This window comes from Sardina pilchardus, chromosome 9 (assembly GCF_963854185.1).
Source record: "Sardina pilchardus chromosome 9, fSarPil1.1, whole genome shotgun sequence".
Taxonomy (NCBI): Eukaryota; Metazoa; Chordata; class Actinopteri; order Clupeiformes; family Clupeidae; genus Sardina; species Sardina pilchardus.
In genome coordinates, this window is record NC_085002.1 from 30989609 (window position 1) to 31003485 (window position 13877).

Consider the following 13877-nt stretch of genomic DNA (forward strand, 5'->3'; position numbering starts at 1 on the left):
GTAGTCCAGCTTTCTCCCACAGTTTTATTGTTTTTCACCCAACATCGCATAATATTTTACGTACTGTCATTCAACACGAGTAATCACGGATGCCATACAAAAATAATAGTGTTTAAAGACAAGTAAAAGGAAACGTTACGCGTTTATGTCACCCCTCCAATGCATGCCTTTGGTAGAGTCCACGTTGGCGCGAGATTTGCCACCGTCAACAGAGACACTGATGCTGGAAGGACGAGGTGTTGGGTAAGATTACAGTTTTCATTTGTTTGTAATACTTCTACTGTGGGAACATGCTCATCATTACAATGCGTCTTATTTGACTTTAAGTTTGCTCAGGACTTGCTATGGCCACTTAATTTGTTGTATGTTGACGTTAGCTTTTAGAGGTTGCTGTGGCAAGTTCACTAATGATCCATTTAAGTTTAGCAAAAATGTTACAAGACACTTTGTATTTTGTTATGCTGTCGAAGAGTGTGGTATATCGCTCCTAGAATTGGTTTAGTTTCTGGGTTCTTTATGAGTAACCTATTTTAAATTTCCCCGGTCTTGTGCCAAACTCCAACTCTTGGCTAACGTTAGCAGCATGAACACAGACATTAAAATGAATAACGACTAGCAGTGCTACTTATGATCTTTCGTCTGTTCAGTCTATGGAATTAATGCATAGACTTTGGAAGCCCTACTTCACAGTGTTTTCAGACAACGTTTTTTTTATTGCCATTTTAAAACTTCAAAAAACTTCTGAAGAACTTCTGAAGACCCAGCTCTTTAGAGAATATCTCCTGTCATAGCAATAGGCCTTCTTACAACTAGTCTTGCTGATCCTTGTGCCTGTTGAGGTCTCCACAACCATGGCAACCTTGACAGGGACGAGAAGGAGGCAGTAATTCCCAGCCACATTCCCCCTCCAGACAATTACTCTCATTGATGCACTTATTCCTACTGCACTCTACCTTTATAACGTTTTACTATTTTTTTTTCACTTTCTATTTTTCTTCATACATACTGCACTCTATTTTTTTCATTTTTTCCCTAGAATTGTTGTTAGAATCGCTTTAAAAAAGCTCAAAATGTTTACCATGTAAGTCGCTTTGGTTAAAAAGCGTCAGCCATGTAATATAATGTAAAAATGTTCCATGCCTGTCAGGTAGCCTGATTTAACCTTACAGCCAGTTAAGATTATCCTGGGGAGTCAGCATTTGGCACCACATGTGACCTGAAAATGTAGCTAAATCTAATAAAACAGTTGTTGCTATAATACATATTGTCTCAATATGGTGTTAGAATGATAATGGTTGGTTTTGCAGTGTTTTTGGTTGTGTGTTTTGACGTAACAAGATGTAGTGTTGCATTGTCTATTAGTTACCCAGGTAAAGAATATGGAGGAAGAATATGAAACTGAAATACTTCAACTGCGTGAAGAAATTGCTTTGTTGGAGGCTGAGAAAGAGAACGTTGAGAGAGAAGTATTCATGGAGTATGGGAAATATGTAAATGATATATTGTAAGTATTGCATTTTCCAGAAATAGTTATTGATAATGAAGGATGATTATAGCTAATTGTTGTTCTAGCTTGTAACTGCTTCTGACCTTGTCTTAGTGGTGCTATTGAGGAGGATGATATAAGAAGACCAGACATTTCAAAGTTAATGGAAAACATTGAGAAATTGGAGAAGAACCTTGCCAGACAGACCAGACTTAACGGAATCATCTTAACAGGGTGCTGTGTGAAGACCGTTGAGAAAAGTAAGTTTGTGTGTCTCTTTAAACCTGTAAATGAACACCCTTATCAAGACCATTGGATAAAGTCAAATTATTGCACAGCTTAACAAGCACATCATTTACAATATATGTATTCCTAAATCTAGACTACTTGATATAACACTGACACCAACTCCCATGTGTGCAGAGAAAGAATGACGGTGTACAACCCATTTTATTATTTTAGTTGTGATTTTGCTTAATTCACATTTTAAATTTCATTATGTATTTTATTTGTCAGGTGTAGTGGAAAATCATTTTGTGAAAAAATGTGTTACAAAATATTATTTGTATGTACATACACTTTCATTCAATTTTCAAGGTAAATCCAAACCTGTGCAACAACACAGACTCATGGGTCATTGCCACCTCTGTTCTTTCGAAGTTGAATTTGAGATCATTGAGACACAGGTAATCCATCTCACTTTTATTTGTTACTATGGTAGTTTCACATGTATATTACCAAACAAGCATTTCTATTTGGTCAGATAGTGTGCAGGACTTTTTTTCTTTTCTATGCTTCTGCAAATGTTTACAGTACGCCTCATGTGAGGTACAGTACCATTGTATTTCTCTTGCTCTTCTTGTGGGCACTAGAGGGCAGTATAGGGCAATGCAGAACTATTTTCAGTGTAGTTCAGTGTCTCCTTCGCAATTTCTAAAGTCCTTGAATACCCCTGGTTTGTAATAAACGTGCATTAGTGCTTGGAGATATATTTAGAACAACAGATTTATACAATTTCAGTGGAACAGTGGTAATCAGTGATCACCTCAAAGGAATAACACACTTCAATGTTCACATGATGGATAAAATCAAAACATTAACATTAACAAAACAGAGGGTTTTTTAAGAATGGAATTTATTGGTTTGAATATGTTCCTGATGTGAATGCAATGTGACATTTATAGGAAGATGACACTGTAATGAGAAAAGTGATGAATCTCAACATTGTGATGGATGGCAATGACTGCAAGGACATCAGCTCAATTGTGTCTAGGTAATTACAAAAGTTTGCCCCCCCACACACACACACTGATGGGAATGCAATATGACATTTATATGAAGATGCAACTTTAATGAGTAAAGTGATGAATCTCAACATTGTGGTGGATGACAATGAGTTCAAGGACATCAGCTCAGTTGTGTCGAGGTAAATACAAAACATTTATTGTGGTGATACACATTGTGGGATGACATTGAGTGCATTAAACTCACCACTGCCTCTCTAATTGGGTCATTTCATCTCATATCAGACAGAATATCAGTTTTAAGATGGAAGACAAACATGTTCTCAGTATGACTGGCCCATTAAAAGTTTGTACTGCATTGGTTTTATATAAGGACCTTTCGACCTTTTCGAGGCTTTTCGAATTTGGGAGTAAAATGTACAATAGCGCTATTTTATTTTAAAACTAATTGTCTAACTGGCCTAGTAATGTTAAGGGACCATGTAAGACAGTGACATGACAAAAAACTTCGTTTGGAAATAATTATTTATTTTACACCAAACGTTTTATTTCTCACAAGATGGGCTTGTGCACCACTATGGATCATACACGTTCCTTTCCGATGGCTTTTTTTTTTATAAACGTTATCGTTTAAAAGCTCTCACACTGAGAACAAAATCTCCACTTCACAAGCATCTACATACACCAAACTTTTCAGTCTTATACCTAACCATGTTTAGAAGGTTTTTACAGAGGGGTTTGTTAATATATTAGTTTTAGCCTTATTTACATTACATTTTATTCCAAAAAACATGGCGAAAATTATTTTTTTTTAAGTATTTTCTGATTTACTGAATAACTAAACGAGATATCCATACTTCCCTCTCTAAAATACTTTTCATCTCTTATGTCAACATAATGAAAAGAAAGAAAGTTAAACTGGCTTTATCCAATGTTCAGATTTTATCTTTTTAAGTTCATGTAAATCAGCGCATATTTAATTACATCATACCTTACATTTCAGAAAACTTGTAATACATTTATTTTTCATATTGATCTAAGTAATCAACTGGTGAAGTTTCATAGTGATATCTGCTTGTTCATTTTTTTTTTACCCTATTCACCTGTAGTATATCCGCCTTATATTCAACACATTGGACAAGAAAGGCTTAATATACAAAATTACCCAAGGAATATCACCGGGCACCCTCTTAAATCTTAAAGAGGTACCCCTAGTCTACTAGATTCTGCAAAAAACAAAAACTTTAACCGACAAAACCAGGTCTGACCCCATGGCTGCCTGACTATAAGCCTTGCGCCCAAATCTTACACTTAACAAATCATCATGCCACTGACCAGGCCAGAAAAACCTGGTCTATAGACCCCTTTACAACGGTATAAATATCCGGGTTTGTGTGACGTCAGTGGCGGCAGAAAAGTTAGACGGCTATTAAAAAGCACTAGTAATGCGGTTAAAATTAGTCCGTAATTAACCTTTGCTGAAATGGCTAACGATATAAAACAGTATGTACATACACTCAGTGTACGGGATTGGGAGGATTATTTGAAAAAACTATGAAAAAACGTACATTATCAGGTGGGACCATTCTGACAGATCCCTATTCTAAGTGAATGGAAAGAAGACGTAGCAGACGTTGCCCTCCGTTGAATGGCCAGATATTTATAATTACGTTATTGAAAAACCGAGCGTATACAGTAAGGAGAAGTTGCGGGTGTATAGATCATTGGATATATAACTATGTCCCAAATGGTCATGTCTAAGATTTACAATACAATGACGTATCGGATGAGTTTTGTGTTGTAGCTGATGGCAGTTGATGGTTGTTTTGCCGCCAGTGAACGTAGTGACGTAGGCTCAGCAGGGGTCTATACCGAAAGCTGCATGTAAAGCACAGCTGAAAACGCACTGTCACGAGATGTAAGCAGCCCCCAACATCTTGTCTACAGGATAAATAGTAATAGTAAATAATATTTTTTATTTAGTCATTCGAATATTATTGGGGTAAAGGTTACTTTTTCAGGCTACGTTATGATTGTAACTCCTTGTCAAGCAATAGTGAAAGTAAATAACTGTGTAGAACTGTTTTTTCTATGAGACCAGGGTTATGATAGTTTCAATTTGTCTTTCAGCCCAAATAATAGGTGAGTGCAGGATGCATGTAATTGCAAACAGGGTTCAGTAAAGCAAGATTTAGTGGAATCCCTGTGTTCTATACATGGTCTTGCATGCAAGCAGACTCCTTCAAATGCTATGCTAACTGGCAAAATAACGATGCGCTGTTTGCTGTTAAAGGGAATTACTGATGTCCCTCTCATTGGTTGAAAGGATGTTATGCCCAAAACACACCCATAACTGATTAAAAAAAAACCCAGAAGAACAACCTTTTGAGCAATGGTTTTGATAACAAGCAAAACCACCCCGAATGTGGTCATCCGCCCCGAATACGCCTGAATGACAGTATAGTTCCTTGTCAAATCAGCCTAGAAAATCGCCACGTTTCATTTTCCGTTGGTCTTATTACACTTTCTAGCTTGAGAGATGACAAGTTTTAAATAGGAAAATTTCTGGAAATCGTAGGCACTTTTAAACATGATGCTAGGCTGGAGCTAAAAGTGGTAGAAAGGTAAAAAAAAATGGAAGGATGCCAAAAAATACGATATGGGTTATGTTAAAGAAACTTACTACACCCAATGATGCATGTTTAACATGTTTCGTGTCATCAGTCCAGACAGAATTCTTATAGACCTGTTTACCGTCAGTGAAAGTGCTAATGATGGCAGGAGCTGCACCTGCACCCCTTTCTCAAAACTCTTGCACGCAGTTAACAGCAGACACTGGCAAATCTAATCTAAAGAGTCACTGTCGGCATGCATCCATTTTGAGGGTGACGTTCTAAACATCTTCAGTCGGTGGCATTGCATACGAGATAGAAAGAGTTCAACCTTCATTTTGTTTATGCACTGCACATATTTATTATCTGACTTTTATTTGCTTTCAATGGCAAAATGCATCAACATTAGCAATTTGTGTCCAACTAAGGATAGCGTTAGCATTCAAAGTTACTCTACAAAAGAATGGTCTCAGACCTAGCAAAAATGTGCATATCTCATTTGAACGTGTGTCCACTGGACAATCAAATTTGCCTATCAAGCTGTTGGATTCTCTGGTCTGTCAATAAGGTTTGAATCAGGATTGGGGATTAGATGAGGGCTACTTGAGTGTCCTGACAGAAGATGCTCCTCGAATTCGCTTCTTTGCTCTGTCTCCAAGTCCAGACAAAGCCTGTTATACTAAAACATATGAATGTAAATCATGTCAACATGGCAGGTGCCAACCATTGCACAAAACCGGCTCTGATCAGATGGGAAATACAGAACAACACGCTATCTTCGTCAGATGTTATTACTGATGTTCCTGAGAAACAGGGCAGTATGACCTTTTTGATGGTACATAGACACAGGTCTAGGCCTCCCTTAGTGTCCACATCTGATCAGATTTTATTTGAACAAGAAGTGAGGAATCACACTCAACTTGACAAAAGAATAGAAGTGAAGATAATACCAGGGGCAAATCATGTTTTACAGTGCAGCTATAGCATCTGGTGAAAACGTTGCTGTTATGAGTGAGGTGTCGCCCTCTCTCAGTCTGTGTAGTTCATGTTACGGAAGAACAGAATAGGGTGGCGGATATGCTCTTGAGGGGCCCCCTATCATATCGGGAGTGGTGTCTTCACCCACATGTGGTGGAGGGGGTGTGACAGGGCTTCAGGAAAGCTTATGTCGACCTCTTTGCCTTCCATGAGATTACGCACTGTATGAGCACTCTTGTGTGCTTTCCCCCCAAAGGCATTGATCCCAGCGATGTTGGATCAGATATGGTTTCCTGAGCTGATGGCACTTCTATACTGTGAACCGTGGAAGCTCCCAGCCTGCCGGGACCTGCTGTCCCATGGTGATTTGGCACCCTGCTCCAAAGAGATGGCAGCTAACTGAGACTGGACCCTGAGAGACTGAGGCTACTCTGTACAGGGCTTCCCCTCTCAGTGGTAGAGACCATACAGAGTGCCAGAGCTTTTTTGACGCGGTCATTGCTCTGCTTGCTTTTGCAGGGCCCCCTTTTGAACAAATAGCGCAGGTCCAGCTGAAGTGTCCGTCCCACAAGCCAGCGCTACTACTCGTACTGACCTCGGTTAAATGAGTAAGTGACCTCATCGCGCTCAGTTAGCCCTGCTTGCCTACTGTTTGCATTGGATGACTCAAGTTTTTCTCCACCCAAACCCCTTAAATCAGTCAGACATCCTGCCCTCTTCAGCGAGATTAAGGATAATCGAGCTGTCCGCTGTCCCGCTGATGTCCAGCAGGAAGAGCCATGGCTTATGAACTTGTGTCCAATCAGGGCCCTGAGGACCTACCTGGAGAAACGCACTCCCAACGGGGGAGTGGTGGAGGCCTGGAAGGTAGCCACGCTGGAGGATACTGTATCTGAAGGGCCACCACACTGCGTGCACATCCGTCGCCTACTTCTGCGTAATATGGCGCGTTTGTGGGTAGGAGAAGTAGCCTGATTGACATCGACTTGAAAGGCTCTGCGAGACTTTAGTCTGACCAAGAGCCTGTGCTACACGGTTTCTCCAAGCGCTTGGTTGACCCGCCTCCTTTAAGTGCCTCGATTTGCTACTGGTCGATGTCAGAAAGCGGTTTGCCGAGTTTAAACCAATAACAACACTTTCCTCTGCCTTGAACACGTCTCTACCCAGAGCCGTTGGAGCTGCTCAAAGTTGATTGGTTCTCGGCCAAAGGGGGCAGTTCCGCAGATTTGGGGAACTCAGAAATCCTTCCCGATTAGCAGTTGACCAGACCAGCGACAGCAAAGCCGAAGGTGTTACGTCACTGGGAGGGCGTGCCAGGCTATAGGAGAAGCATATTTAAGAGCCTGCTTAAAATGGGTAAACTTTCTTCTAAATTACTGTCTAAATTACTGAAACATTAATTCGTACATATACATTTTTAAAAGGACATTTTCAGACTAAGTCAAGTATAAATTCAGATTTGAAATTGACCTGCAAGTTGCTCTTTACAGTCAACCAAGCCAAGCTTTGTATTGTACGCAGGGTAATATTTATTATTAATTTCATTGATTTCTCCTATTGACTTTGATAGCTTTGATTATTATCCCTCTTTGTAAGTTGACTTGGACAGATCGTAAATCGTACATCAGGTTTCTAGGCCAAGTATACTTGCGTATACAAGGAATTTGGTCTCTGCATTTGTCCCAAGAGCACACATTGAAAACACAGTGAGGTGAAGCACACACTAACTCAGAACAGTGGGTTAGTGCTACTGCAGCGCTCGGGGAGCAGTGAGGTGCTTTGCTGAAGGGGACTTCAACCATGTAAATGGGCATGGGAGAACAATGCTCAACCACTTCTCCCATTTTCCTACAGGTTTGGGATCAAACCGGCAACCCTTCGGTTACAAGCCTGAAGCCCTAACCAGCAGGCCACGGCTGCCCCATATGACTGGCTCTGTAGCGAGGTGTCTAAGCTATCGCGCCGCACGTCCAAGTGTATCAACTAAATGAAAAAATAGACGTACCACATAGCAGTGCAGTAAGAGCAATCATTGAGAATTCTCACTGCAAATATGGTCACTTTTAGCCAGAGCAATTACAATAGACCCTTGCAAGTTGGACTGCCTATCAGTATATTTATTGTTGGGAAGGAAAAGGTTATACGTTTTATATCAATACTTACAATAAGAATGACCACGTGCTTTAATGACTGGACATTTTTCCCTTGGTATCAATGTTGATGCCACATACTCCAAATGATTAGTTTGCTTGAAGATGAAAACATGACGAGTTGGAGTCTGTGTTGGTAATCTGTCTGAAGCAACTTTTTTCCAAATGTAACTAACTTGACAGTCCTTGGACACACATCTGGATTGTATTGTATGGTCTGGGATTTGCTCCTGGCATTTGAGAGGTGGAAAAATGCTGAAGATAATAATTCTCACACAAGTCTTAAGTAGTCTATGTTTTTATGTCTTGTATAAAGAGTTTTTATGGTCATTATATTCCAACTAAAATGGGGTTGTTGGGTAAGTTTCTTTTTTTAAGTGCCTCGTTTTTTTCCTGACAACTGCTGGCAGTCAAACAGTCGGTACACATTGGACAGAAATTACTGTTGACAATTTACTTTTGGCCTATTTCCTACAGAAGATAAATATTGAATATGTTTTTGTTAAATATCATATGTTGCTATAAGATTAGTAAGTAGAGTCACTGGGCATATATTGTCTGAGAAAGTCAGTGACAGAGGGGTGAGCTATTATAACTATTGTGGCTCTGAAGGACCACAAGGCAAGTTTGGTTGTCCCCTGTTTTCGCAATTCTGTTTTTTGTTCCCACAAAGGAGCACCGAAGTATTACTTGGTGTGATAAGGTTGAGGCATTTTTGCAAACTTTAACCAAGCTTAACTGTAACATTTACTCATTTTTGTTTCTTACTGTAGTGAGTTGTAAACAGTCTGTGAGGAGTTTTGCAGTTGAAGTTAAAACACCCAAGTGATCTGATGGTCATGTTGTTTAGGATGGAAGGTGCCAAACTATAAATGCTTTTGTTGTGTTGGATTCTGTGACATTGCACGTATGTCTGACTGTTTGAAATCTTCTGTCTTTTACTCATTGGCTAACTGCGAACAAATATCTGTACTGTATTGAACTGTAGCACTTTAAAACTCACTGGTGTGAGTTGTGACTCTGTCTCCTACTCTTTTGGACAAGGTCCATTATTTTTCCATCAGTGCTTTACAGCATCTCCTCTCACAGACTGGAATCTCCCCATCTGTGGAAAGTTTTGTCTGGTGCCACACAGCCTTGGGCCCCAGTGCAAATCTATGGAAAGTCTCAAAAATGTCAAACCGTAGTCCAGCTTGAGAGTTGGATGGAACACAAACACGCGACCCTGTGGCCCACAAATGAGTCTGCATTGTGTCTTCACATGGCATTATCTTTGACAAATAAATTGAAGCAAGAAAGGCATGCTTTGAAAGGACCTCCAGTCTGTCAAATTATTCTTTATCCATAGGGTCATCTGTATTCAGTATGATAATTGCACCCTGGAGTTCACTTGATGAGTCTCTCCTGAGTCTCTCCTGTTGGAAAGGTAACATTTGATTATTTCTTCAGTCAGAGGACTGCAACCGAAAGGACCATGTGTTTTGTGCTGGTGTTCCAAGGCCTCATAGATACTGTAGATAGATAGATCGATAGAGTCTGTTAATTAGTTAAGTATATACAGTACATCCACAAAGTCAACTTTTGTGTTAACAGCAGCAATTAATTATATTAATATATATCACAAAAACACACACAAAGAAACACACAAGTCAGAATAGATAGAATAAAAAACAATTTGTGCAATTGTGTAATATATGATTCTCCTCTACCGGCACAGAGGGGAGTCATTGTAAATTGTTATAGCAGTGGGCATGAATGACATTTTGAAGCTGTCCTTATTACAGCAGAGTTGAAGGAGTTTCCAGCTGAAAACACAGTTTGTACAGTGAATGTGAAGTGTTGTCCATAAATAATACTGAGTAGTTTATGCAACTTCCCTCTTTCAACAGCTAACTCTAGGGCCTCCAGTGTACTCCCAAGCACAGAGCCAGCCCTTTTAATCAGCTTGTTCAATTTTTTGGTGTTGCTGGCTCTGAAGTTGTTGACCCAACGGTGTGCAATAGCATAGACACACCAGCCAATAGTCCTACACCAGTTGCCTCATTTAGTATTTACACAGCAATTTCGCCCCACCTCTATCTTCACTTTGTCTTTGCCGCTGAGTGTCACTAAAGCCTACCTTACACTGACAAGATTTGGGAAAGATTCTTGAAAGATTGTAGTCTTTTGAGTAAAGCTTGAATGATGGGCATTAGTTCAAAGACTATCTTTCAAGAATCTTTCCCAAATCTTGTCAGTGTAAGGTAGGCTTAAGAGTGTAAGTCTTACAAGACTAAATTTAATTTTATACACACACACACACACACACACACACACACACACACAGTGCAACCGAAAAGTTTTCAGTCCCTTTCAAGTTTTCCAGCAGGTTTTTGTGTCTTTCACGTTCAATGAAATTCCATAGGAATAAGCAGAGTTAGCTAGTAAGACATTGCCACACAACACCTGAAACTGTCAAGTTCTCTATGTGTTGTGAACTATTCTTCCGCTGCCGGAAAATGACTGGTGGACAATATATTGTCCCTTACATGTAGCACAGTCATATTGTTATATACAATTTGAGAGTTTGGACTCTTGGGAATCAATACATGACAAAAATGTTCATGTAAAGTATGTGTAGTATCTTACATGATCAAATGTATCTTACTATGTCTCAATTCAAAATGGTTGACAACCCCTCCTTCAAAACTTAAAAGTGTTACCTTTCATTTGAGATCAAGATAATGCTACAAAGGGTTTCATATGCATATATGCATATAAGTCTTTTATTGTCGGTATGCATTTTGGGTAACCAAAAGTCCTATTTTGAGTCTCCATACAGCATTTTGCAAAACACATGGGCATACTTTTGTAAATAACTGTCTGAAATACTCATCTTTTATTCTATTTTGATCTTCTTTTACAGACCTGGTGCTAGGGCTTTGTGTTTCTAAGTTATATCAAGTAACCTATAGGGCTGAAATGTGGTCTGTTCAGAGATTCTTGTAATTCGGCAGAAGGAAAAAGTAATGTTCTAACCCCTGTAACTCCGTGTCAAATTGTCTCCCAAGAAACTACAGGGTCTCAGCTTTCCAAAGAGGTCAAGCATTTGATTATAGGCCAAACTAGGTAGAAATAGTGGCCTATGAAGTAGGCACTGTGCAATTTCAAGCAAAAACTTGAAATTGGTATTGAGAATTAAAGAACAGCTGATGCAGTGGTTCTGATATAATATCCACTATATATGTATATTTTTTTCAGAATGGAAGAAACCAAAAGCCTTCTTCTGTTCTTCAGAACATTGAGGAGTTTTTCTGAAAACTGTGAGCACAGAAGCAAAACATTTCAACACTTCAAGGTAATACTATTTGTAGTCAGTAAGTCTGATACTCTTGCTTGTGATAAAAACAAGATTTCTATTATCCATTTAAATGTTGTTGATGCCATTCGTTTGCACATGGAAGAGGGGTCATCCAGATTCAGATCCTGGAATTTGGTTTCACGTTCAGTAGATGGTTAATGTATTGATGTACTGCAAGAAAAGTCTTCTTGTGTACACCATTTTGATTAATCCTTAATTTAAAGGCGTTCTATGGCTATGGCTATGGTTATGGCTATGGTTATTTAGCAGACGCCTTTGTCCAAAGCGACATACAAATAAATAACAATACAAATTAAATTAACAGTGAACAATTACAAACTAGGGAGAATAGTAATATTATCAGTAAAACAATAATTTTAAGCACTAACCTAATGAGAAATAAAACAGTGAAATGAGAATAGCAATCAAATAAGTCACTCAGTTAATTATATATAATAATAATAACTAAAGCATGGTATTGCTAAATTTAAGGACAATAGCAAAATAAATTTCAAATTCTATCAATAGACAAATTATAACAAAACAATACTATTATACAAACCATAACACATCACAAACTCAAAGGACTAAGTGCATATTAAATAAATATGCCTTAAGACCCCTCTTAAAAGATCCAAAGCTGTTGCTGGAACGGAGAGCACTGGGCAACTCATTCCACCAACACGGAACCACTGAAGAATAGGATCTACAATTTGACCTAGCATGTATGGTTGGTCGACATAACAGACGCTCCTCAGAAGATCGCAATGGGCGGTTGGGAATGTACATCGTGATTAAAGAACTGAAGTAGCTGGGAGCAGATCCAGTCAGTGTCCTATAGGCCAGAGTGAGGGATTTAAATTTAATTCTGGCTACTATAGGGAGCCAGTGGAGAGTAACTAGGAGAGGGGTTACATGTGTCCTCTTTGGCTGATTGAAGACCAGTCGTGCTGCAGCATTCTGAATCAACTGTAGTGGTCTTAATACACAAGCAGGTAGGCCAGCTAACAGAGAATTACAGTAGTCCAGCTTGGAGATAACCATTGCCTGTACAAGAAGCTGAGTGGAATCTTGTGTCAGATAAGGTCTGATCTTCCTAATGTTGTACAGGGTATACCGACATGACTTTGCAATTGAGGCAACATGCTCAGAGAAAGTAAGTTGGTCATCAATTATGACACCCAAGTTACGTGCCGATCCGGTTGGAGTCAGTGAGGATGAATCAAGCTGGATATTGATCTGTTGGGGAATAGCTGTTTTTGCTGGAAACACCAAGAGCTCAGTTTTGGAAAGATTAAGCTGAAGGTGCTGATCCTTCATCCAGATTGAAATGTCCTTCAGGCATGCAGAGATTCGATGGGAAACACTAGAGTCCTCAGGTGGGAAGGATAGGAAAAGTTGAGTGTCGTCCGCATAGCAATGATATTCAAATCCATGAGAGCGAATAATCCCACCTAAAGAAGTGGTGTAAATAGAGAAAAGGAGGGGCCCTAATACTGATCCTTGGGGGACTCCTGTAGTGAGGTCATGAGACTTTGATATCTGTCCCTGCCAAGACACGCTAAAAGAACGCCCTTTAAGGTAAGACTTGAACCAGTCAAGAGCTTTCCCAGAAATTCCCAGTTCATATAGTGTAGAAAGGAGAATGTCATGGTTAACCGTATCAAAGGCTGCAGATAAATCTAACAGAATTAACACTGATGACTGAGCAGAGGACTTAGCTACTCTCAATGCTTCAGTCACAGATAGAAGAGCAGTTTCAGTAGAATGACCACTCTTGAAACCAGACTGCATAGGGTCTAGTAGGTTATTCTGATAGAGGAAGTCACACATTTGCTTGAAGACCACTTTCTCCAAAACCTTTGACAAGAAAGGAAGAAGGGAGACAGGTCTGTAGTTCTTCACATCAGTTGAATTAAGTGTACTTTTCTTCAGCAAAGGCGTAATTCTTGCCTGTTTAAAAGAAGAAGGAACTATTCCAGAACTGAGTGAAGTATTAAATACATGTGTGACTGCCGGTATAATAGCGGGTGCTATAGACTGCAGGAGCGTAGACGGGACAGGATC

General features: G+C 39.5%; 1 protein-coding gene across 2 annotated transcripts in view; it reads left to right on the plus strand.

Annotated features, from left to right (window-relative positions):
• Positions 1 to 13877, plus strand: part of cenpp (centromere protein P) — a 95186-nt gene that overhangs the window by 5912 nt on the left and 75397 nt on the right. The window contains exons 1-6 of one of the 2 annotated variants that reach the window (XM_062544719.1): positions 129 to 243; positions 1363 to 1504; positions 1601 to 1746; positions 2084 to 2172; positions 2671 to 2759; positions 11711 to 11807. In XM_062544719.1, the coding sequence (XP_062400703.1) occupies positions 1380 to 1504; positions 1601 to 1746; positions 2084 to 2172; positions 2671 to 2759; positions 11711 to 11807 (546 nt within the window). In that variant the 5' untranslated portion in view covers positions 129 to 243; positions 1363 to 1379. Of the gene's footprint in view, positions 1 to 128; positions 244 to 1362; positions 1505 to 1600; positions 1747 to 2083; positions 2173 to 2670; positions 2760 to 11710; positions 11808 to 13877 lie in introns of those variants that run through there. The other variant, XM_062544718.1, reaches the window with a different exon arrangement.